The 26,642-nt window shown below is 40.2% G+C and overlaps 1 protein-coding gene across 1 annotated transcript in view; it reads right to left on the bottom strand.

The window, feature by feature from the left end:
* CCDC178 (coiled-coil domain containing 178) overlaps positions 1-26,642 on the bottom strand; it is a gene marked incomplete at both ends in the record, with an annotated part of 136,739 nt that overhangs the window by 59,105 nt on the left and 50,992 nt on the right. The window contains 2 exons of the mRNA XM_079783442.1: positions 22,922-22,980; positions 23,915-24,336. Coding sequence (XP_079639568.1) covers positions 22,922-22,980; positions 23,915-24,336 — 481 coding nt within the window. The remainder of the gene's footprint in view (positions 1-22,921; positions 22,981-23,914; positions 24,337-26,642) is intronic.

Genomic DNA, 26,642 nt, shown 5'->3' with positions numbered 1-26,642 from the left:
TTTCTACTTCTGCTGAAGACTTTGGCCACTGGCTCATCACCTTCCTTACAATTCAAATACTGAAATTATCTTGGATGATTTCAACATCCATGGAACTTTTCTTCTCAACCACAGCAATGCTTAAAGCCCCACATGATCTCACTCATTTATGGAATATAATGAACAACATAAACTGATGAAGCAATGATCAGACCGTCAAACCTCAGAGGGAAGGCAGGGGAGGGTGGGGGTAAGGGGAGAGATCAACCAAAGGACTTGTATGCATGCATATAAGCCTAACCAATGGACACAGACACCAGGGGGGTGAGGGTATGAGTGGGGGAGTCAATGGGGCAGTAAGGACACATATGTAATATCTTAATCAATGAAGAAAAAAAGAATTGATAAATAAAATTTTTAAAAAATTCCTCCCTTTATTTCTATCTAACTAAATTACCACCTTTTAATACAATCAGTGCCTTTAAAACATAATATGTGCTAAATGTTTCTAGTCTCTCAGTTTACAGCTACTCTCCAGCCCACTGAAATATGGCTTCTGCCTCCCCTACTCACTTGAACTTATTAAGCAGCTGGGATGTGTTACCTATCTCTAGCTTCTCTTACTTTTATGTAAAATTTGACATGTTTGAGTACCTCTTTCCTGTTGAAATGACTTGTTGAAGCTCTTTACTTTTATATTACTTGATTCTTAGTTTTCATCTCTTTGGTCACAACTTCTCATGTAGTTTTCTGAAGATTCATGCTCATGAAATTCTCATAAAATATGAGTATTTCCCAAATTACTCCATATTCTTGGCTATCTGCTCTTCCCTCTCACTGCACTTTCCCTCTGATACTTCAGTAACACCATTCACAGATGCCTCTAAAAAATCCAGCAATCCTTTTATTTTTATTTTTACTTTTTTATTCTCACCCGAGGATATTTTTCCATTGATTTTTAGAGAGAGTGGAAGAGAGAGGGAAAGACAGAAAGAAATATCAATGTGAGAGAAGCACATTGATTGGTTGCCTCCTGCATGTGCCCTGACCAGGGCCCGAGCCGGGGAGGAGCCTGCAAGCTCCTCCTGCAACCAAGGTACATGACTTTGACCGGAATCGAACCCGAGACCCTTTGGTCTGCAGGCTGATGCTCTATCCACTGAGCCAAACCAGCTAGGGCAAATCCAACAATTCTTGTTGCTAGGATCCAGAGCTGCATCTCAACATGTTACATCTCCATTTGGATGGCACACGCAAGCCAAGTTCAACAATTCCAAAGCTAGAAGCTCTGAATCACCCAAACCTACTCACTTTCCAAAAGCTAGCTGTCCTCCATCCAGAACCATTGCATCCGAGCCTGTCTGCCTTCATTAGTGGTAGCATTCTGTATGTGTAGTAAAGCTTTATAACCTAAAAATGTTTTTTTTCCAAAACTGAATTCATGATCCCCTTTTCCCATCCTTGCTCTACCTTTTCCTTTGTTCTTGGTAAAACACATTGTCACTTGCCCGAAGTCACAAGCTACAATCCCAAGATTTCTTCTAAACTCCCCTTTCACTGGTTTCACTGCTTCCTACATCCAGTGAGTGACCAAGATTTCCCCAGGTCCCATGAAATTTCTCCCCAAATTTCTCTTTCTTCTCTTATTTATCCCCATTTTTTTTTACTCCCTCTCTTGAAATCTTCAGCACGTCAAGACTGAACTAGTTTAAGAACCTCCTACCTTGTATTTCTTTATTTTTTATTTTCTTTAAATATATCTTTATTGATCTCAGAGAGAAAGGGAGAGAGGGAGAGAGAGAGAGAGAGAGAAACATCAATGATGAGAGAGAATCATTGATCAGCTGCCTCCTGCACGCCCCACACTGGGGATTGAGCCCACAACCTGGGCATGTGCCCTGACTGGGAATTGAACTGCGTCTTCCTGGTTCATCGGTTCGTGCTCAACCACTGAGCCACATTGGCCTACCTTGTATTTCCATCTCCAAAATGTTCCTGCCACAAATCAATCTTCACGCTGCTGCCCAAGTCATCCCCTTTATAGAGTCAAAACGGGTGTACTCATTGGCACTGCCCTTCCTTTTCTCTCAGGATAATGTTCAAATACAGCCCACGGAACCTCTGCCGCTCTGCCCTCCACAGCCTCCCTCCTTGCTGCCATTCATACCTGTCATTTCTGTTGACCTGATCTACTCAGGAGTACAGCTTTCCATCAGACACCATTCCTACTTGATCAGCTCCTACCTATTCTTTGTTTCTCCTAAATAATTTTTATTAGAGTTCAGTTAACATATAATATTAAACACAGTTATCCAACATTTATATAACTAATGACGCGATCACCACGTTAAGTCTAGTAACCATCTGCTCCTCTCCGTAAAATGCAGATCAAAATTCAGCTCTGTCATCGCCTCTGAGAACCTATGTTGATGTAGATGCCTCTTCCTGAACTGTTCAGTGCTCCCCACATTTATCACCTTGGTTTTTCTTATTCCATTTTTCTGTCCAGACTATAAACTCAAGGCAGCCAGAGATGACATAGTCATCCCATTTTTATACCCAAGGTTCAGAACAATGTCTGGCACAAGCTAGTCATCCAATTGGTGTTTAATGAATATATTCCTTGAGGTAATACTAAAGCAGTAAATAAAAAATATTGCTTTGAGGAGTATAGAGCAGCATGGAAAAATGATCTACTGCTAAAGTGAAAACAATGTATAAAATAGCAAGTACACAATCATGGCAGCTTTGTAAAAATATAGCGGTAGAGGGGAAAAGGTATAAACAATTGTCCAAAGTTAGTGGCTGAATTACAATCTGGGTTCACTGATGAATTTCCTTTTTTCAGAGTAATTTCAGAAAATAATTCTATTAAACAGTCTTAATTCAAATAATACATCAACTATGCTTTGTCTTCTTGTTGGCATTCTCTACCTGACAAAATGTCACCTGTACATCATTGTTTGTCTTCTACTTCCTCTCAAAACACAAAGCAGATATACTCCACGTATGGTTTCATAAAAACACCAGGCCAGTCTCTATTCTCCCAAAAGTTTGCAACACAGAGGGACAGAGCAATGCTTCCCAATCAGATTGTTTATGCAAATAACTGCGTCTAGACTGGCTCGTACTAGTAAGTGCAGTAGGACTATCATTCACCTCTGATGAGCAAGAAGAGATAGATTAGCATATGCAGATCCCAGGGCCACATAATAGTTTCTTCTGGGCCTCCAGCTTCCGTCTCCTTTCAGAATATCAGTTTCAACACCGTTAGTCTATAAACTCATGGACATTAACTGGACAGACTTTTTTTTGTGTGTGTGTGTTTTTGTTTTTGTTAGTTTTTTCTGGCAGAGAGTGTTTTAGGATATAAGTAACAAATATATGACATGCAAATACCTTTTATTTATAACACCAAATTTTGGGATTTACAGACATGTGCTTAGAGACTATTCAAATTAAAGTAGGCAATTATTTCTTTGGTCTTAGATTATGTGTCGAATGACCTTTGTACAAAATATTTAAAAATATGACTCAAAAAATAAATTTACATTAAAACTTCGAGTCTGCCATTTATTTTACCCTAAAACACCACCTTTTCCTAATGAGTTTTGAATGTTAGTAAAATCTTTTGTGTATTATTTTATCCTGCTGATTTGCTACCAGTAATCTAGATATTAGAACTTTATTCCATATCATACATAGGTACTTTATTTCTCTTATTCATATATGACACGGCCATTCTTTATTTACCTTTATTGTTAAAGAAAAAAAAAGAAAATATTCCCATACTAATATTTTATTAACTACATTATAATTATTAGTGATTTTTCACTAAATCAATAGATCAGTAATTTTTTACATTTCATTAGATCAGTATAAGGCATCATAATAACTCAAAAAGCTATGCTAATAATAAAATATAATTCACTGGGCCAAACTGTTTCTCAAAGATAGTTTGAAAAAAATAGATTTAAAATTAGAAATGACATATTATTTTATCTATAGTATTGCTAGACATTTTAATGTACTATTCTTATCCAGAATCCTGCATTTTAATCTCAAACCTGTATCACAGAATGTGGCCTAATTCATTATCTTCTTATATGTCAATGACATGAGCTAAATTAATAATATTCTCAAGCACACATGCAATCAAACACAACTGATATATGCAATTCAGATACAATTTACATTAATGTACACCGTTGTTTTGCAAATTTCCTTTAATCTATGGAACAAAGAATGAAAACTTTAGCATATTGCTTAAATTGTGAGAATATAGTGAGTAATTGCCTTCTGCTGTTGGCCAGTGCCACTTCTCTGTGACAATAGCTTGCTATCAAATTTAAGACCGTTATTCAGGAGGTTAATGCGAGGTAGGAACTTCATTCAGTGTTATTTTGGCTTAAGGGCATAATGTCACAATTTGGTGCATCCTCTAATGACTTTTTTTTTTTTTTTCTAAAGGCAGCTTACAGCTTAGACCTAGTTCAGCGAATTTCCTTGTAAGGTCCTTGGGAGACTGGAGGGAAAAAAAGTACAATGGATTGCGTGGCCAAATTTCTGTTCATGCCTGCTTACTGATTTTTGTTCATTTCACAAATAAACAAGGCATGAATACATCAACCCACAAACCATAAACAATAAAGAACTTCATCCTGTAAGTTTGCTACGGCCAGCAGTTTGTGGCTGAATCTGCTATTTGTCATAAGATAAATGACAAAGTGATTGCCATTTGTCACTGAATACACAAGAGAAGTGCTCAGCTGTGAACCGCTCAAATGCAGACAACAGTAAATATTGCCATTCTGATTACTAACTTCCTTTAAAAGGGTCCCCTAACACCATGAAAATGAAGCACATTAGTGTTCGGGGTAAAAATTCTTATCCTTTTAACTTAAGAAGAAACATCATGGAATCAGCACTAAGCATCTGAGTATTTCCAGTTAAAAACCCTGTTATTTACTACAACATGGAATGCATGCAAATGCAGGCCATTTTTTATAAAGAACGGTGTTTTACAAAGTTGAGTGTTGAATTTAATTTATATGTATTGTTCCCATTTTTGTACTGTTCAGTGATTTTTAATACAAACTTTTTTATGTTTCTGAGAATCACTGGTGCTTGACGGCTTTCAACTATATTAATAGAGGTTATAACAGCGCCCATACATTAATGTAGTCTGTGTTTTATCTAAACTCTGATTGAATTTAGGGAGTGCCTAAATTCTGTGTTGCTTTACTTGCCGCCAACTACATGAACTTTATTAATTTCTTCCAAAGGTTATCCAACAACAAAATGGAAAAGCATAAAATGCAAATGACATATCAAGAAAAAGAAGTGACTGCTCATGAAATCCCTAAACTATAATATTCTTTAGTGGCAAATACCACACCAGATAAGGAGGCAGCATTATAATTATGGCACATTATACTAAAATAAAAATCCTCAACATTTGAAGCTTATATGTAAAGAAGTATAAAAAGTCACAAACTATGTTCAGATTAGGTCATTGTGACTTGCAAGAAAAAAGCAAAACTGCAAAAGAGCTGACACATATTGTTTGAGATTTTAAAAAATGTTTAAAAACTCTCAGTTTTATCATGGAATATATCACTTTTCACAAGAGAACTCAGATTAAATAACACATAACCTGAAATATCTTTACACCATTAGACACAGTTCCTTCAAGATTAAGGTGGAAATACATTGGTGGAGAAATGTAGGGAGGTATGCACTTTATAGTATCTTTAAATCCAAGCTGAATAATAAGTAGAAAAGTAAGTATTTAGTGGCATGTATTTCTAGAAACTGGTCTTTTAAATTCAAATCATTGTAATACTCATAAAGTACTACAATAAGGTTAAATTTTGAATCATCAAATTATAAATATCCTTTCAACTATAGTCCAATATAACAAATTTCAAAGTCTTTATTAAAAATATACTTGAAGTAACACTTTAAAAATATCACTCTTTATACCTTGTGCTAAAGCACACTAGAAATCATTCAAAATTTGAAGCTGGGAGATGAGATTTCCTGCCATAAGCTAATACATTTTTCATCAGTGCTAATGAATGAAAATGATTAGTTTGATCACCAGAATGTATGCATAAAATCTCTTACTGCAAGTGTCAACACTACATATCAAATTAATTTTATAAGTATTTGTTGAATTAGTTATAGCCCTATTATATACTTTGGTTGCATATAAAAATATGCAATTCTAAAATCATTTAATATGATTGTTAATTTCTACATGTTACAATGTAAAATTATTAGTATTTGTGGTGGATACTTATATGAAGTATAGGTATACACTAATGCCTGTTCAAAGGGTATATTTGCAACGTGAATGTTGGTTGAGTGCTCAACTGTCAGTCAAATAGGAGGAGCTAGCACTATTGTTTCTAAAACTCAAATGTAAACCATAGAAATCCCAGTTTCATCACATCATGCAGACACTTGTTTCTCATATTTTTTCTCTAAAGAATTAATTTCTCCGTTTATTTCTGCATTATCTACCAGCCACTTTATTTTCCTATCATGATAAATCTATGTTTTAATGGATTAGGTTATTTCACTGATATATGCATTTGATTGCCTCCACAACATTCAAAATATTGTTTCAGGGGCAGTATTTCTTTTAAATATACCAACAGAAACAGAAAAAGGAAAGGCTGACTTTTAGGCTCCTGACAGGAGTCTTGTATAAGTGGAAGACTTTTAATTCTCAAATTGTTTCAGTTCAATAACTCTTTTAAAGTTGTTGCGCCAAGATGCCTGGCGGATTAAGCTCCATTGCCTTTTCTTGTTTTGAACTAATGTATTCTTGATCACCGTTTAATGAAACTATATACCACATGGAGATTTCACATTAGATAAGCCATGTGAAACCCTCATCAGACAAGTAGCTCTGGCTGGTGGTAATCCTTCAGATGAAAATTTCAGACTAGCAGGTTTTCCAATTTAAATGAGCCCCTTTAACTATAAAAAATTGGCACGGTATGATTGCTAAAAATTATTTTTAAATTTTTATGTTGCCAAAGTGCCCTGGTGGCTGTGGAAAACAAGAAATGCTGCCGTAAATACAGAAAACATTAACTGGTCACTGAGGGGATCCAATTTACAACCCATAGAGACAACTCACACAGCTCACTGACACTGGCACTATTGGGCTTGCGATAGGGCATTCAGCTCCACTCCCCCACTCAGACGCGAAACTCATCTTACATATGCAATTAAATAGATTTATTCTACAAGTTTCTCTAGTCAGTGGTTATTACTCACTCTTACTTCATTGCACTCTGATCTATAGAATTTTCCTGATGTGTTCAGGTAGCCTTTAGGAAGCAACAGAACTTGCTATGAATTTTCAATGAAAAATTATACTTTTTTTTTGGTATTAACATGTGCTATTTAATTCTTTATTAACAGACTGTCAAATCTCAGAGGGAAGGCAGGGGTGGGTGGTGGGTGGGTGGGAAGAGATCAATCAAAGAACTTGTATGCGTATATGCATAACCCATGGACACAGACAATAGGGTGCTGAAGGCCTGAGGTGGGGACAGGGGTGGACTAAAAGTGGTTAATGGGGGGAGAAAGGGGGACATACATAATACTTTCAACAGTAAAGTTTTTTTGTGTTGTTGTTATTGTTTTTTAAATTTTTTTTTTAAAAAAAGGTCTAGATCCCTGACCAGAAACTAGGATCCAGAGTGGTAGATCAAATATGTCTAATAAAACACCCAAACACCCATAAAGTCTGACCATGAAAAATAAAAGTGATTCAGCAAGTTAAATGGCTACCGTTCTTTATTATTGTTTTTTAATCTATGCTAACCTAGACCCACTGTGCCCATTAGTATTCTTAAAGTTTGGATTATAATTAGCAGGAATAAACAATTTTCAGCTTACGTTTGATTTGTAGGTTTATATTTCAAATAAGAAGGAAATGAAATATATTTAGATTTGTTTTTAGTGTAAGCTAGTAATACATGTTATATATACATATTTCTTTAGTGTGTCACAAATGTCAGTGACTTGTGCACAAGCATGAATAGGTCGAGTTATTCTCCTTGTTCATATATATAGATATATCACCTAATAATAGACAAACATGTAAATTGACCGTACCTCTGCTATGCCACCAGCCAATCAGGAGTGATATGAAAATTAACCCAACAAAGATGGCAGTTAATTTGCATACGAAGGCGCCAGAGTGACGGGGGCGGGATGCTTGCATTGTTGCACGACGCAGGTGTTCTGCCCCACCCCTGGTCTCTCAGGGCCTCTGGGCAGCATGGGAAGGCGGGGCTAGAGCAGAAAGAGGTGGCTCCAGGGCCTGAGTGGAAAGGGGCTGAGCTGGAGTGGAAAGGTGGTGCTGGCAGCCAGAGAAAGGAAAGCCCATTCTAGCACGAATCTTCCTGCATCGGGCTTCTACTGTGTGTGTGTGTGTGTGTGTGTGTGTGTGTGTGTGTGTGTGTGTGTGTATGGCTAATATGCAAAGTGTCCCCTCAGGAATTCAACCAGGAGACTGGGAGTTCAATCGCTCACTATGACTCACTATGACATGCACTGACCACCAGGGGGTGGCGTGGAATGAAGGAAGGCCCCAGCCAGCAGCCAGGGAAGGAAGGCACTTGGCCAGCAGCCGAAAGGCGCCGATCGGCCCTGATGGCCGGCCAGGCCTAGGGACCCTACCCGTGCACAAATTTCGTGCACTGAGCCTCTAGTAGTAGGTAATATTAGTAGACATCAGTTTGAAATGAGTACACATAATATATTTACTCTGGAATACCACTGCCATCTAAGTATGAAATTAGCAAAACATTGCTTCATAAAGTAAAAGGCTAAGTGCTATTCAAAATACAAAGGTGGCTTTTTATGAGGAACTAAAAGCTATGAGTAAATGTTTCAACTATGAGGAATAACCAATGAAATCAATAGTTCTACGCAAGCAGGGAAGACAGAACAAGAAACTGGATGAGAAGCCAGTTGAATATACATGCGTTACTTCCAGGCACAGTGTAACATACTAACCAGAAAGGGAAGGGCCTGGGGAGTTTAACATAGAAAGCTGCTGTAGGAAAGGAGTAAAAGTATGTTCTTCTTTAAATGCTAGTCTGTGATGTGTTTTTTTTTTGGGGGGACAGTATTTCACAGACTCAAAGTCATATAGGATTCTGTCTTATGAATCAACGATTTACAGTTAGATTTCCAAGATGAGCTAGACATAATCAGGGTATACTCTGCAACAGGGAATTATTTACAGTTTACTAAACAAAGGATGGAAAATATGTACAGTGACTAGCATCAAGTATCACAAACTAAAAAAATCCTTCAAGGGAGAGAGTAGCCATCATTCGGGTTTAGTTAAGCTGCTCACAGCCATCTATTGGAATCAGGTCACTGTGGTGTTACTGCCTCTCGTAGGTAGCTGCACTCGAGTAAGGAAGACTAGAAAGCTGATTTGCATCGACACCAGACCACAGGGAGCCGGGCACAGTCTTTTCTCCCTAACGTAAGACAACAGCCACCTGGAGAGATCCCCACCAACCTTCTGGGCTAAATGCACCGATGTCTTACTCTCTAGCCTCCTCCTCGCTGGAAAGGGGCACTGCAGCCTGAAGAACCCCCCCACCCCCACCGAGGGCCCAGGAAGATGTGCTCCTCCTCCATCACCACACCGCAGAGACTGGGAGAGGGGGACGCCCGAGTGAGCAGGGGAAACGCCAGTCTCTTCCAGAGTAAGCAGTGCTGCAGGAAAAGAACAAATAAGAACCTTCTACGACAAATGAGAAAAGTGCCAAAAGTGGTAAGGGTAAGTAAGAGTACACTGTATTGTTTTGAATCTTTGCAAACAGGAAAAAAACAAAAAAAAAACATCCCAAACACTGTACTCCAGAATGTTTTATCTTTTCTACAGTCTGATTGATATGACCTACAGTATTAAGCCAGTCTGTTGAAAAGTAAATCACCTTAGAAATTTAAAAATTTTTTTAAAAATAATAATAAAGCCTTGTTACAAAGATCACAGTAAATAAATGTTTTAAAAGTCATTATAAATTTTTCTGACAAAGAAAAACTTAGATCTATTTAGTACAAGAAGAAGTTCTGAGTTGTTAACCATTTAATTTAGGGAAATCTTCAATATCCTCAAGAAGAAGAGACAGAACTTATTGTGAGCTTTACATTGTTAATGTTAAGGAAGATTTTACATAGAAATGATTATCTAAAATCTCTGTGGATCAGTAGTTCCCAACTCTATTTTCCCCACCCATAGGGTTCCCCAGAATGACTGCCTCTGGATGGAGAGAGTGAATATAGCCAGAAAGAATAAAACCACCACCATCACCAACAAAAATAACAATAACAATAACAAAATCCAGGTTTACAGAGTTCATTTTTGAGCTTCCACAATGATTCCATCTTCCATCTGGTCAGTCATGCCTCTAACAAGAATATACTGATTGCCTAATATGTGCCTAACGTCAGGTTAAATACATCTGTTACAGTTGTTGAGGCTTGTTTCTAAATTTTTAGTAGTCTCATATTTATGTGTACACAATAAAACGTGGCTTGTTATTCAAAATGTTTAGAATAACATATCACCCTGTCTTTCTAATAAGAATTATCCTGATCTTCTCCAAAGAGTCCCTTAGACAAAGTAAAAGAGCATGTGTGTTTGGCTGGCTATTTTAATCTGAAATGACAGCTTATTTTCACTTAAATAATTTCACTAAATTTCAACGTAGCTGTCATATATAGTGAGAGCCAATCCCAGACCACCTACTCTTGTCTGTAGTCCAGATGTAGACAACCTCACTGACCCAGTGTTCGTAATCTGAGAAAGTATTTTCTTACTATATAATACCTACTAGAGGCCTGGTGCATGAAATTCGTGCACAGGTAGGGTCCCTAGGCCTGGCCAGCGGCGATCAGGCTGATCGGGGCCTTCTGGCTGCTGGCCGGGGCTTTCCTTTGTTCCGCGTCACCTCCTGGTGGTCAGCACACTCAAAGCAAGCAGTCAAACTTCCGGTCGGTTGAACTCCCGAGGGGACAATTTGCATATTAGCCTTTTATTATATAGGATGTATATTTTTTTTCTCTCTACACATTTCCCTTACTATTTAACATAAGATGCATTAATAGCAGTTAATCTTGTATCTTGGCATATGAGTGACAGGACAGCACATGAGGAGTATCAGCTAAACATACAAAAAATGTCCAAAGTGATATGGACATTGTGTACTCTGTGTTGGCCAAATCATTGGCATGTTTTGATTCTATAAGAATCAGAAGCATTATTTATAACTAACTTTATTTGAAAAGTAAGTATACTTTTGTCCAGCTTTATTGAGGCATTACTGACAAGTAAAAGGTGATATTTTTAAGGTGTGCCAAGCAATGATACATATACATTTTGAAATGATTACCACAATCAAGTTAACACATCCATCACCTCACATAATTACCACTGGGTGTGTGTGTGGGGGGGGGGGGCGGTAAAAACACTTCAGATCTACTCTTTTAGCCAATTTCAAGTATGCAATATAGTATTTTACTATACTTTTCAAAGGTATGTATGGATATCAGTCATTAAGCTTATAAGGGGCAAACTACTGAATTATGTTTTTAACTTGGTTAAGTTGGGAGCTACAGTGCATTTCCCAGAAACTCCTTCCTTGTGTGCTTGAGTTGGCCAAAGAGGAAGATATGGGAAATTCGGGTGGGGTTTGGAAGGCATAAGTGAAGTAATGGCCATGATCCTGCATGATCACCGTGGTTGTATACAGTGACAGAGATGCAGAGCTGTCCAGTGGACACAAGTGTGGCCTTATTCTCCTCTGCTGTGCACCCTGACCGTAATCCTGACTGCTGGCCCTACACCTACCAACAGATACGTGGCTGTGGACCACAAAGGTAGCTGACAGAAGCAATGGCTTCCCATACACCTCTCCCCAGGCTCCCTTTGCATGGATCTACATTGAGAGCTGGATTGGCTTGGCTTCTTAAAATTCCAAGGAAGTTTAGACTGTTCTACCTATTCGAGTGCTTTCAAAAACTGGGTAGTGACTCTAAATTCCAAACTCCCCCTGCTAGTCCTCTAATTCCTAGCTTTTTCCACTTCCGTGTTAGGTTGAATTCCTATGATCTATTCCTCATTCCCAAAGCCTGTTTCTCTGAATCTGGATTGATACAGAATGAATTCCTTTGTAGCTATGCAGAATTTAAGGATGAGGTCTGCGGTATTAAAAAGAGACTTTTCTAACAAATAGATGTAATTTCATAATTTTCATGTGCTGTGGCTTACATTTTCTGATTTTGTTTTCTGGGTAAATGTTTTCAATAATTATTTTCTCTAAGTGCACTTATTTAGCACAAAATCAATAAATGAAGAAAGCTTATAAATTCTAAATGTGTTCCAAACTCAAAAGCTTGTGTATTTCTGCCCTAGCCGGTTTGGCTCAGTGGATAGAATGCTGGCCTGCAGACTGAAGGGTCCAGGGTTCTATTCCAATCAAGCACAGGGTCTCTTTTCTTTCATTTTTAAACCCTTTTACTTGTTCTTAGTCATTGCTTTCAATGAAACCCTACTAGTTCAGCAACATGCTCAGTCCTTCTATGCAAATGTACTTTGACCCTCACTCAGCAAGTGGCTTCTCGAGTCCTCCAGGCCATTTCCATCTTTGACAGCATAATATTCAGGCACCTCAGGCGTGATTATCCTGGGCATGATACAACTTGCAAACGCATACGTTAACCCGCCACTGTTTCGTTTATGCTCCACTCTGCGTGGCCCTCTCTTGTACATCGCTAAGAAATCACCTCATGGGTCGCCTCCTCCAAAGCTCCCTCTTGCACTGGCCTCTCCCAATGTTGTCGGATGCTTTCCCAATCCAACCACCAAGCGAAGTTTCCAAATAAAGTCAGAATGGAAAAAGTACCACAGCAGCACCATCGCTAGACTGACTAGATTGCTCTGCTGCCGTGCACTTTCGTGTCAGCTTTCCCCTAAAGATGGTGAGTTCATTGGCACCAGGATCTGTATCTAAGTTACATGGTGCTGGCTCATCTGAGAGGCGAAGCAAATATTTATCTAAAGTGTCAATTTAGGAAATTTCTCCTAAAAACTGCGTATTTTATAAAAAGTTATTGATGAGCCCTGGCCGGTTTGACTCAGTGGATAGAGCATTGCCCTGTGGACTGAAGGGCCCCGGGTTTGATCCCAGTCAAGAGTGTGCACCTGGGTTGCAGATTCAATCCCTCCTGGGCATATGTGGGAGGCAACCAGTCAATGCATCTCTCTCATATCCATGGTTCTTTCTGTGTGTCTCTCCCCCCTCCCTTCTACTCTCTCTAAAAATCAATGGAAAAAATATCCTTGGGTGAGGATTAATCAAAAATAATTAAATAAAAGTCATTGATGATACCTTCTTTCTAATTTGAATTCATTGTCAAGCATTATAAGAGTATTTGCTGTCCATTCTCTATACGAAGAGAATTAGGTTCAGAGTGGGCAATGGAAGTCTTTCCTAAATATACTAGAGGTCCGGTGCATGAAATTCGTGCATGGGGGGGGGGTGTCCTTCAGCCGGTAGGATTGGGCCTAAACGGGCAGTTGGACATCCCTCTCACAATCCAGGACTGCTGGCTCCCAACTGCTCGCCTGCCTGCCTTCCTGATTGCCCCTAACCACTTCTGCCTGCCAGCCTGATCACCCCCTAACCACTCCCCTACCAGCCTGATTGATGCCTAACTGCTCCCCTGCCAGCCTGATTGCCCCTAACTGCCCTCCCCTGCAGGCCTGCCCCCCCCAACTGCTCTCTCCTGCAGGCCTGGATCCCCCCCAACTGCCCTTCCCTGCAGGCCTGGTCGCCCCCAACTTCCCTTCTCTTCTGGCCTGGTCACCCCTAACTGCCCTTCCCTGCAGGCCTGGTCACACCCAACTTCCCTCCTCTGCCAGCCTGGTCACCCCTAACTGCCCTCCCCTGCAGGCTTGATCGCCCACAACTGCCCTCCCTTGCAGGCCTGGTCCCTCCCAACTGCCCTCCCCTGCTGGCCATCTTGTGACGGCCATCTTGTGTCCACATGGGGGCAGCCATCTTTGACCACATGGGGACAGCCATCTTGTGTATTGGAGTGATGGTCAATTTGCATATTACTCTTTTATTAGATGGGATACTATTACAGGTACATTTTCCTTTCTACTATTATTTAGAAACTTCAGTTGGTGGTTAGATTTTTAACAGATATTCATTGAAGGGGCTTCATATGCATAGGGAATTCAGATGCTTAATCTCTAGCCTTTAAATATTTGTTAGATATACATGCCTCAGTACCTACCTACCTATATTTCTGAACTATTTCAAAGAATAAGATAAGATCAGAGCAAATGAGATGAGATACAGGAAAGCTGAATTCTATAATTCAGGCAAAAATTATAATGAAATAAATACCTATATATCGATAGTTGAAATCCTAGCCCTCAAAGGTGATATTAGTAGCTGGAGCCTTTGGGAAATGCTTAAGTCATGAGGTTGGAAACCTAGTGCCTCATAAAGGGGGCTCCAAGGTGACCCCTAGCCCCACATGAAGATACAAGAAGTCTGGGACTTGGAAAGAGCTCCTGCCTGACCATTGCCTGATCACTTTAGCACCTTGACCTTGGAATTTATTCCTGGGCATTAAAGGTACAGTGCCACGGCATGCCAAGATACCAGAAGCAGAGCACACAAATGTCTCCTAATTACAGGTGCAAATTATAATAGTATATTCTGTTACCCCATCACTCCTGACAATACCTCAGCCCCAACATCCACAACCTGCCCATCAGCCATCAGACAAATGGTGGGTATGGTGTTGTAACAGGAACAGGCGGAAAGTGGGAGATACGTCTATTCTGTGTGCCCGGACAAAGAGTTCAGGATGAACACCAGACTCCTTTACCGATGAGTATTTTGAGGAAACCTTGATGCACTGTATTCTGTATACCTTTTCTATCGGAAGCTCACATTATTACACAAGTTACTCTAAACCCCGCTGGGCTTTCATTTCCCGTAATTCATCCGAGAAACCAAAGACCAAGGACCACGATAGGGCTACCCAGCACTAAGTAAGACAAATAGTAACTACCTCCCACTGCTCTGATGTTTACAGAGGGCTTTCTGTTTATTTGGGATTGGGGGGGGGGGCGGGGGAGGAGTAACAGAAAGAGCACCCACATGCGCGACTTCAAAACTGAGGGATTATGGGAAAGTCTTATGTAATGTCTCCAAGTTTAAGTTCCCCAACTGCAACCGTAAAATTAGAAAAATAAAACCTCTTGCTGCCTATCCCAATGGATTGCTTTATCAACAAGATAATCCTTGTACTTGAACCCCGAGAGTGCCATTTAGAGTTGCCAAAGATAAAAATTAACACACTTCCCTAAAGCTGTTCTATTTCAGAATTAAACTCTAATCCAAACCTAAGGAAAACAATGCAAACATTTGAGTCAAAAACTAAAAATATTTTTACTAATTTTTTTTTGCTTTTTTCATTCATTTTTCCCCCCATAAAGTGCATTTTGCATTATAAAAATCAACACAGGTTATGGAAAACCATTTTCATTATTTTATATAGTACTGAAAATGAACATGACACTACGATAGTTTATATATTCCATTTCCTCTCTCTTTATAGCCTATTTCATTTTCTCTCAAACTGTTATTATTATCATGGCACCCAAGTCTGAGATATGCAGCTCCCTTAGGAGGCCAGGTATACATGTTCTCTATACGCAAATCACTCGGTCGGGGGGCTATTTGGGTAACGTTGCCAGTGCTCCCCACAGGACACTATGCAAGCTGCGTTTGTGATACCCCTCAGAACACCAGGCCCAGATTCAAAAATCCTAAGTTTAAGAGGGTGTTCATGTTTCTGATATCTTTTTAAAAAAAAGGTTTTTATCGATTTTTTTTTTTTAAGAGAGAGAAAGGGAGAGGGATAGAGAGATAGAAACATCGATGATAGAGAAACAGTGATCGGCTGCCTCCAGCACATCCCCTTCTGGGGAGCAACCCAGGCATGTGCCCTGACTGGGAATCAAACCGTGACCTCCTGGTTCCCAGGTCGATGCTCAACCACGGAGCCATGCTGGCTAGGCTTTGGTTCTGATACTTAATATGAAAAGCTACTGATAACTCACTAAAGACAAAGTGATAGCTAGTCTCTCTCCTCTCTCTCCCTCTTTCTCTTTCTCTCTCTCTCTCCCCCCCACCCCAAGTTTCTATCTCTATTTCTCCTGAAAAGCTCTGAGAAGCAGAAGCAAACTAGGAACGCTTAGCTACTGAAAACACCTTCCTGATTGTGGAGCACTGTACGCTAAGACCTGTGCTCTGGAACCTTATAACCCTGAGGATACCTCATTCACACAACATTACATTCACTTTTTCTGAAAGCAGGATAGCTGACCTTCCTGAAGGTCACAATTGAAGTAAAATTTATACCCCTTAAAGGAAGAGGGACAGGACAATGGAAGTTTCTTTTGATTATGTGTGTAACCAAAATAGAAACAATAATGTGCTATGCTATTCAGCAACTGCTTAGTCACTTTAGGTGACATTTTTTTAAAATTCTGGATTATAGACACTGATAGAAAGTATGTATTTATGATAATTTATAAGATATGATGTGGTTTTGTTGATGGCTACATTAATAGTATGTAGGTGAAAGCTCTGAATGAGTAGCTCAGTTGATTAGAGCATTGTCCCGATACACCAAGGTTGTGGGTTTGATCCCTGTCAGGGAATGTACCAGTGAATGCATGAATAAGTGGAACAACAAATATCTCTCTCTCTCTCAAATCAACCAACAATTTAAAAAAAAACAGTGTATATCTGAAGCAATGACATATCCAGTCTTGCTGGTCTTGGTAATTCACTTTCTCTTTTTGAAAAAATGTTTTATAAATACGAGAAAGTTGACAATATCTATAAATTGTGTTTCTGTAGTCTCTCTCTTCCTTTGATTCTATCTCAGGTTAACAAAGCCTATTAAAATAACACTATGATTCATCTTCTCTGTGAGGCTGGTATACTTCTCAGAGTTAAGTTTAATACAATAATCCTCAGCATCTAGAAGAATGCATTATATGTAGAAATTCAATATATACTTATTAATTGGATTGAACCATCACCCCATCCTACACCTTCCTAATGTGGGCGCTGGAAGGGTTATTCATTGCTAAACAAGCTCATTTCAGAGAGGAAGGGAGAGGGAGAGAGAGATACAAGCATCAATGATAAGAGAGAATCACTAAGCAGCTGTCTCCTGCACACCCCACACTGGGGATCAATTGAGCCCACAACCCAGGCATGTGCCCTGAGTGGGAATTGAACCGTGATCTCCTGGTTCATAGGTTGACACGCAACCACTGAGCCACGCTGGCTGGGCTCCTTTTTCAAAAAACATTTTTAATGTTGACATCATTGCAGGTGTCTTCCATCCTCTCTTCCCTTTGCCCACATCCACCCATCTCTGCCTCCCCGTCCCTTAGCCTTCACCAAACTATTGTCCATGTCCAGGCAGTATGCATTCGTGTTCTTTAGCTGATCCCTTCACCTTCTTGCCTGCATCTAATCTCCCAACATGCAATTCCCTAAGTGGCTGATTTTTTTGACACCTGTATGCCTCTTCCCCTGTTGTTTTCACTCCTTGAAGTATTCTTTCCTGATTTGTTTCTGCCCTCCAAGACTTAGTTCTGCTACTATCACCTTAGCAAGCTTTCTCAAATTTCCTTTAAGCTCCTTTTTTTCCCTTGGTTTCAGAGAATTCTGTGCTTAATTCAAGAAAAGCAGTTTGGGAAACCTATTTTAACTTACACTTGTTTCTTCGCCATTGCTTAGGGAAGCTAATTTAGGAGCAGGTGTTACCTTTCATTTAAATGCAGTGGCTCCTACCTGTGTGTAAGCTCCTATACTTCAGTCTACTTGAATGTCACAGTCTATTAGCAGTTTGTGAAATTTCCTACACAAAGTAATTGATTAGATTCCTACACAATCGTGAATTTGGTGGGCACCAAATTCACGATTGACAATGACAGATCAAAACACACACCTGTGATTGGAGCCAGTGAGAGCGTTATATGTATCGCGCATGTGTGAGTCAACTTAGCCTTTTATATATATAGAATAAACTTGCTTAATTAGACCTGCTTTCTGATTTAGCTAAACTTTTTCCAGCCCAGTGAAGCACCCCAACTTCTCTTTCAGGTAATTGTCAGCAACACAGCAGTAATATCAACATGAAGCACATTATTATTGTAGATCACGCAGGGAGAACAAAGGGTAAAATATTTAACTGCAGCAGTGTTTGACTATATTCTGTGCAATGAGAAAACCTGAAGTCATTTTCAAGGTCCACCATTTCTTATTTCTTTTCAGTGGGGTCAAGTTTCTTAGCTTTTTAAATCTCCATTTTCTGGCTAATAAAAAGAAAATAGGATTCTACCAAGTCTCCTATCTACCTACTCCAGGACTTCTGTGAGGATCAAATGAGATGAGGCATGGGAAAACGCTTCACAGACATTTGGTTCAAGTGTAAAATGTTCCTATCTGTGTTCCTGGGCTGAAGAAACTGCAAGGAGGCTAGTCGCTAGGGAGACTAGTCGCTAGGGAGACTAATGACGGGTGTTGCTATGTCATTACCTGGAGTCCACAGCAACCGTTTCCGGGCTGGGGTGGGCTGTAGGCCACATTTTGTGCCATGGGGTCTTGGCACTGTTGGCTACAATTTGGTGGGCTGTTGCTCTGGGGTGGTGGTGGGGCCTGTGTCACACTTGGGGGAAGCTGAGTGTTGGTTTGTTGGTGCCAGGTCCCTGGTGCTGGCCAGTGCACGTCATGGCAGCTCCTGCATTGAATGTCTGCCCCCTGTTGGTCAGTGCGCATCATAGCGACCAGTCAGATGGTCGGACACTTAGCATATTAGCCTTTTGTATAGGGAGGTAATTCTCTCCTATGTATTGTCTTGAAGTTAGTATTATCAACACATGCTCTTTTTGTAAGACTAATCTAATTTTGCATTTCATCATCAACTATTCTGGCTTATTTTTTAGATGTTCATTTGTAACCTTTACAAAGCAATGATTAAGATGATTTTGCTTTTTAAGTCCATTCTGATTTACTAACTTAATTAATTTATGATAGTTTTATTGGTTCTTGCTTCTATCATCTTACTTAATGCTTTCTGTGCTGATACTACCTTTCTACTACTGTCATTATTGCTTTTTTGGTGTATTGACTACTTTGGTTGGATTTTATTGCTTTTAATAATATAAAGTGTAGAAATTCTACTTTTATTATATCACAGTTTCAAATTTCCATCTAAATGTGCTCTTATATTAGTAATGTAGATAAACAATGAGAGATAAAGTTGAGAATGTAGGTTTGGGATGTATCATGAAAACTCAGTTGAAACGTTTACACTTAATTGTAAAGAGGCAGGAGATGAAAGAATTTTTGAGGAGTGCAATGTGGCTAGAGATAAGCTGTAGAAAAATCAATTAGACAGCATTGTGTAGGATGAAAGAAAGTGAAACGAAAGCACAAGTTGCAGATATAAGTTACAAGAAAGTGCTTTTGTAATTAAAGAAAAGTGCTGAGAAGGAATGAAGATTATAGACTTAATAGAGACTGATGTCAAATTGAGTGTGATGTGCAAATAAAACAACAGAACATATTGGATGTGGTATGTTACTAGTTGACTGGAAAAATTATGGTGGCATTTATAATAAAAACTTTTTGATGACTGGCTTTGTTAGAAGATGATCTGTTTTGGACATGATAGAGGACAAGTAAGTACCTAATACTCCACTGTGCAGACACGACGTTTGGGAGAAGGACTAGAAATGGAGAAGATGGGTGAGTTGGCCACTGTTGACAGTTGAAGCCATGGGAGCCCATGAATCTTAAGGCAGAGAGCTAGAGAATATCTGAAGACAGAATCTGGGTATCCAAGTTGTTACATCATTATCTCTCAGCATTTTTTTTATTCAAATTGTTGACCACTAGGGCTGGGGCTCTGCAGATTCTATATTGGTTGTTGGCAGTATGTTAAGTTCCACATATTTGTGAATTTTCTAGTTTCCTTGTGTAATTAATTTCTGATTTCATACAACTGTGGTTGGAAGATACATAGTATAATTTCAATCTTCTTAAGTTTGTTAAGACCTGTTTCGTGACCTACTGTATGTCCATCCTGGACATGTTCCGTGTGAGCTTAGGAAGAATGTGTCTTCTGCTGCTGTTGAATGGAATGCTCTACATATTTCTGTTTGGTCTAAAGTTTAGTTCAAGTCCAGTGTTTCCTTATTGATTTTCTGTCGAGATGATTTATCCATGGTTGAAACTGAGATACTGAAGTCCCTTAGTATTATTGTATTGTTTTCTATGTCTCCCTTCATATCTATTAGTATTTTGTTTAATATATCTAGGTGCTATACTGACATTTTAATCTTAAGCAATTGCATTTGCAAATGATAAGCAATTAGCAAAAACTATTGACATTAAAAAAATCTGTCATATAAGGATATCTGACACGAAGTGTCTACCGGAAAAGACTGAATTTAACTCCTGAACAGCATAATATGTTATTTAAAGTTTGTGTATATTTTTCTTAAACTATTTTATTAGATATTTATATTTCATATTCTATGGTGTGTTTTCTCAGTCCTTAACTAATTACATTATAGTGTTTTAAAATAAAGTCTTTTATTAAACCACTAGAGGTCCAGTGCATGAATTCGTGCACGGGTGGGGTCCCTCGGCCTGGAAGCTGATCGGGGCCAATGGGGACCGGTGGGCTGAGGATGGACTGCGGGAGGGCTCCAGGGCATGTCCGGCCCTCTTGCCCAGTCCCATTGGGCCAGACCCCAGCAGCAAGCTAACCTACTGGTTGGAGCATCTGTCCCCTGGTGGGTAGTACGTGTCATAGTGACTGGTTGAGCAGTCAACCGATGGGACACTTAGCATAGTATACTTTTACTAGAGGCCCAGTGCACGAAATTTGTGCATTTGGTGAGGTCCCTCAACCCAGCCTCCGCCCTCTCGCAGTACAGGAGCCCTTGGGGGATCTCCAATTGATGGCTTAGCACTGCTAAGGAGGCGGAAAAGGCTCCCGCCACCACCGCTGCGTTCGCCAGCTGTAAGCCCGGCTTCTGGCTGAGTGGCGCTCCCCCTGTGGGAGCACACTGACCACCAGGGAGCAGCTCCTGCATTGACCATCTGCCCCCTGGTGGTCAATGTGTGTCATAGTGACCGGTTGTTCTGCTGTTGGGCCAAAACTGGCTCTCCGACATCCCCTGAGGGGTCCTGGATTGCAAGAGGGCTGAGGGACCCCACCTGTGATCAGGGCTGGGGAGGTACAGGGGAGGTTGGCCAGCCGGGGAGGGATGGCGAGAGGGCTCCGGAGCATGTCTGGCCTGTCTTGCTCAGTACTGATCGGCTGGACCCCAGCAGCAAGCTAACCTACCGGTTGGAGCGTCTGCCCTCTGGTGGTCAGTGCACGTCATAGTGAGCAGTTGAGTGGCTTTAGCATATCATTAGCATATTATGCATTGATTGGTTGAACGAATGACTGGACACTTAGCATATTAGGCTTTTATTATATAGGATTTCTTCAGATGACCCAAAATTGTGATGAATTCTTTAGCTCAGAGAGGATACCCCAGGACAGTAACATTACATATATAAAGATGCCTAATGAGACTTGTTTTTCTACGACAATGGTTTACATCACACACACATTTACAAATTGTCATCTCATCCAATTTCTAAACAGGGGTAGAACAGGTTTTCGATGAAGAATCACATTGTCTTTCAACTCTTTAATACTGATAACTGATCCTAATCATAAACAGTGTCACTAATGATGAGATACATCAATCTCTAAACTCTGCATGTTCAAACTCTATGCTTCCAGTCACATAAGATGAATGCATAACCAGCAGCTCGCAGAGCACTGATAAGAGACAGTTTCATATAAATGCCAGGTTTTGAGAAGCAGTACTGAGATGTTTTGCAGCACCCTTTACTTGCTAGAGAGCAATAGCTAGTTTAACCACTTTCACCCAGAGGAGAGTCAAGTTCTCAGGTCTCATCAGAAAGAGAGAGGGAGTAAGAAAGAGTCGGCTTCTGCACAGCATGAGGATTCGCCAACGCGTTGGGCCGGCGTAGAATGGACAGTATGCCTGAAATGCTGCTGCTTTTAGTCAGTATCATGCACGTTGACATCGAAGAGGCCAGCTAAGGATATGGTCACCGTTTATCCATTCAGTTATTTGAGGATTCACCGAGTGCCTCCTTGTACCAGGCACAGTTCTGAGCTTTTAGGATTCAGAGAATGTGACAGAAACTCTCCTGTCCTCATAGAGAAGAACTATAGCAGGAATTAGTAGAACAATACTGTGTCTTTTAGAATGCACCGTAAGTGCATTTTAGAAAAAAATATATAAACAAGTAATAATTAATGAAAAAACAAGTCCAGAGATTGGAGCTAAGAGGAAAAGCAACACGAGAGCGTGCGATGTGCCAAGGCACCCGCAGAATGGGAAGACAGAGACGGGCTTCTGGGTGAAGAAATACAGACCTCAATGACCGAGAGGCCAGGCATACAGGACGTTTCTTTGCCTCTCTGCTGCTGACCATATTTTGCCATTTCACTATTATTATTGTTCCAATGAAGTGCTGAAATGCTAGTCAATAAATGATCATTGGGATCCCACTGTGTTCTCAGCACCAGTACGACTGGAAAATGGGGCTGAATTCAAACAACTAATTCTGCTGCTGTGATGGAGTATAAGGCGGGGAATGATGCTGGTCAGTAAATGACCGGAGCCTTCTTGTTTTGAGGCGTGCACGCGAGTCTAGGCTTTTCCAGCCTTTTGTACATCACATACCAGAGATTCAGCGGCTAAGTTCCAGGAGCTCCTCCAAGAGGCGGCTTCCTCTACTGCCACTAGGTGGCACCAGTTATTTTCATATTTTCAGGCCAAAAAAGAAAACAAAACCTTTTCTACCTAACGGCTATATTTTAAGTGGGAAAAGGTTACCTAGCACCAGTATTAATAAAAGTATTGTTATTTCGTTAATAATTTTCTTGGAGGAGAGATCAGAGCTAGCATTAAAGACAGTATGTTCATTCACTCACACTGTTGTTTATTCAATGTGTATCTGGCCCAAATAATCTTTTTTAAAAAATATATAGCAATGTCTTTGGAAACATAAAGAGAAAAAAATTCATGGAGTATATTAAGTATATATAGCAATAGAATATATAAATATCAGGATCAAAAATAACTGATAAAAATATATTATGATGCTACATATATCTTTAAAAATTTTGCAGGAAATAGTTTTAATAAAAGTCTGGTAGAATTCTTTATTTTTTTAGAAGCAACTTATCATGCACCTCTCAAAAGAGGTAATATTTTTAAATATACTGAAAAACAAGGTATTTACTATTGCGATTAAGGGTAAAAAATGATTACAAAATGTAAAATAGGATAGGAATCACTTAAATATATATCACTTAATCATATCTATATACAAATTTAATATGTATAGCCTTATAAAACTTAAACATTCAGATCTGAAAGGATACTTTTTATCACATGATTTCCCTGTTTCTAAGTAGTAAGTGCAATTAAAACATATGCAAAATGTTTCTAAAGAAAAAGCGCATAAAATATTCTCATTTTTCCGAAAAGTGTTTGGTAAACATTCAAAGTATGTTTATTGGGTGGAGGCGGTCGGGGGGGGGGGGGGTGAAAGAGGGGACATCTTTAATACTTTAAAAATGAAGATAAATTTAAACAAAAGAAGTAAAAGGTAACTATCCTCACAGCTCCCATTGAAAATGTAAAAATGGCTCCGGGATAAATACAACCCACACTTCAAATCGGTAGCTTTCACCATAAAATAAAGCACGGCGACAAGACGAGTGACGTCAAGCGCCCTGGAAGGAACAACATGCTGTGGAGGCGTGTCCGGACTACGTGACAGGGAAAGGGAAACGTTATGTGTTTGCTGAGCTGACAGACCCGTCTTTACATTGTAAACGCCGCTGCCACCGCAGGGTGAAGAATGAGTGCCTCCTACAGGAGGCTGGCCCACCTTCCCTTCCTTCCAGAGCAGGGAAAAGGTAACACTCACTTTCAGGTCCGCCAGAGTTTTCTGCCTCATGGCAACGAGATTTCTGTGTCTCTGTTCTTCCTCGTCCAACCTCTCTTCACAGGCTATTTTCTCACTTATGAGATGGTCATAAACAGCTTGTGTATGTTCCTTTTTAAATCTCACAGATACATATTTCTCCCTATTAAGAAAGCATTGCAATCACCACTAATCAATTTACATTTAATTTTTTTAAAATTATACTTATGACACATTTTAACAGACACAATATTGAAAAAAACCTTAGAGCTGAAGGGCTTTGGAAAAATTCCCTGGTCCCTTCATTAACCTCCATGGAGCTCTAAGTGATCCAGGTGCAAGGAAAGTTCCGGAGAAATTGAGTGGATTCTCTGGGATGGTGACCCACCATGCCTCTGTTTTGTTGACATTACAGAGGTACCCTTCCTCCATGCAGCATGCAACTCCACGGATACATTTTATTTTTTAAATCCTCACCTGAGGATATGATTATATGATTTTTTACTGGTTTTTAGACAGAAAGGAAGGGGAGAAGGGGAAGGAAAGTAAGAGGGAGGGAGGGAGGGAGGGAGGGAGGGAGGGAGGGAGGGAGGGAGGGAGGGAGGGAGGGAGGGGGAGAGAGTGAGAGAGAGAGAGAGAGAGAGAGAGAGAGAGAGAGAGAGAGAAACATCCATCAATCAGTTGCCTCCCGTGTGCGCTGACTGGGGATCAAACCCGCAACCTTCTGGTGTACAGGATGATGCTCCAACTAACAGAGCCATCTGGCCAGGGCTCCAAGGACACAATCTGCTTAGATTAAGCCAACCAGCCATGCGGCTGACTATGCAGGAGTGAGTCTATATACATTAAAATAGCCCAACAGGATGAAAGGCCCTAACCCCATGGAGAAGAGGCTCACAATCACAAACTATAACCAAGGAGTCATGTTTTCAAAGCTGCGGACAACAGGTATAAGGAAGAGACAACGAATGAGCACCTGGCGCTGAGCTGCCTTATCAACCCACCTGCAGCTCACCTCACCCAGGGCCTCCTGGCACGGCACGTAAGAGCCTTCCCCATTGTTTAAGCTGGTGTGTGAGTGTGTGTGTGTGTGTGTGTGTGTGTGTGTGTGTGTGTGTGTGTGCATGTATGCATGTACATGTCTGTGGGTATTTTGTCATATGGAACTAAGTACATCTTGACAAAGAGGTAGAATGATTTTTGTGGCGAAATCAGTAGTGATGTATAATGCAATACTAGTAGAGTAAGCATCAGAAAGTGCTTAACACAATACTGCGGACGATCGATATGCTTTAGAAAGAATTCCCGGAGCTGGGCAGCAACCAGGATCCAGGATCAGCAGAGCTGCCGTGGCTCAGCGCGGTCCTGCCGCCCACATTCGTCGTCACCTTCACGGGTACAGGAAGCTGCACAGTTAGCCGCAGAGACAGCAGGACTCAACGTTTGGAGGAGCTAAAATGTTAAAGTGCTTTGACTAGTGCCGTCTCTCATTTCGGCCCTATGAAAAAATAATTAGTGTGCCAATCTGCAGACGAGGAACCTCAACTTCCGCATAATTAGCTTGTGTACGCCAGTGAGTAAATGACAGAACCCGAATTCTCATCCTGTTCTGTCTGTGCTGTTGGACTCAACAGTGAAATTCAGAGAGCAGCAGGTCTGGCCTAAACCAAAAAGTCTCACAGCGCCCGCAGCAAACATCCCTGCATCCTGACCGCATATACTTTACCCTCTACACTCTTTTGATATGAGATTATATTCAGTATAGCATCTTATTCATTATATATATCACATATACTATACATGTTTATATGAATATGTATGTAGAAAAACAGTGTTTCCTTTCTCAGAGTGGTAAAAAGAACAAACTCTGAAGTCCTGTAAGTCTTGGTTTTGATCCTTTTACTTTCTAGTTAAGAAACAATTGTAAACATTTAATGAGAGCCAAGAGTAGCCTTGATAGCTATTATTTTTATTCTTTTTATGAACGTATTTATTTTTATCCACATATTTCAATTGTTTTGCATATGCAAGTTTTGTCTCTCTAAAAACTATCTTCAGATGCTTGAAGGTATACTTTCCCACTTGACATTTTTAAAATATATTTTTAATGATTTTAGAGGGGAAGGGAGAGGAAGAGACAGATAGAAACATCAATGATGAGAGAGAATGTGCCCTGACCAGGAATCAAACCGTGACCTCCTGGTTCATAGGTAGGCGCTCACCCACTGAGCAACTTCCTGGCATCTGTTTCCTCGGCATTCATATGGGGGCGCTATTACAAAATGGAAGGGTTGTTGTGGGAGCTGGAGGAGATGAGGGGCAAAGATTTCCTGCAAAGTGCACTCTTGAGCACTTTCGCCTCAACAGCACTCTCAACAGGCACAGGATGGAAGACATGTTAGGACTGAAATGGTCAGAAGCCTGAAGGAAAAAATCTTCAGCTCCTCAGTTAGATCCTTATAAGTTTAA

The sequence above is a fragment of the Cnephaeus nilssonii genome (genome assembly GCF_951640355.1).
Source record: "Cnephaeus nilssonii genome assembly, chromosome: 11".
Classification (NCBI taxonomy): Eukaryota; Metazoa; Chordata; class Mammalia; order Chiroptera; family Vespertilionidae; genus Cnephaeus; species Cnephaeus nilssonii.
Note: the sequence above shows the minus strand (reverse complement) of the source record. Positions and strands in the feature narration are given on the sequence as shown.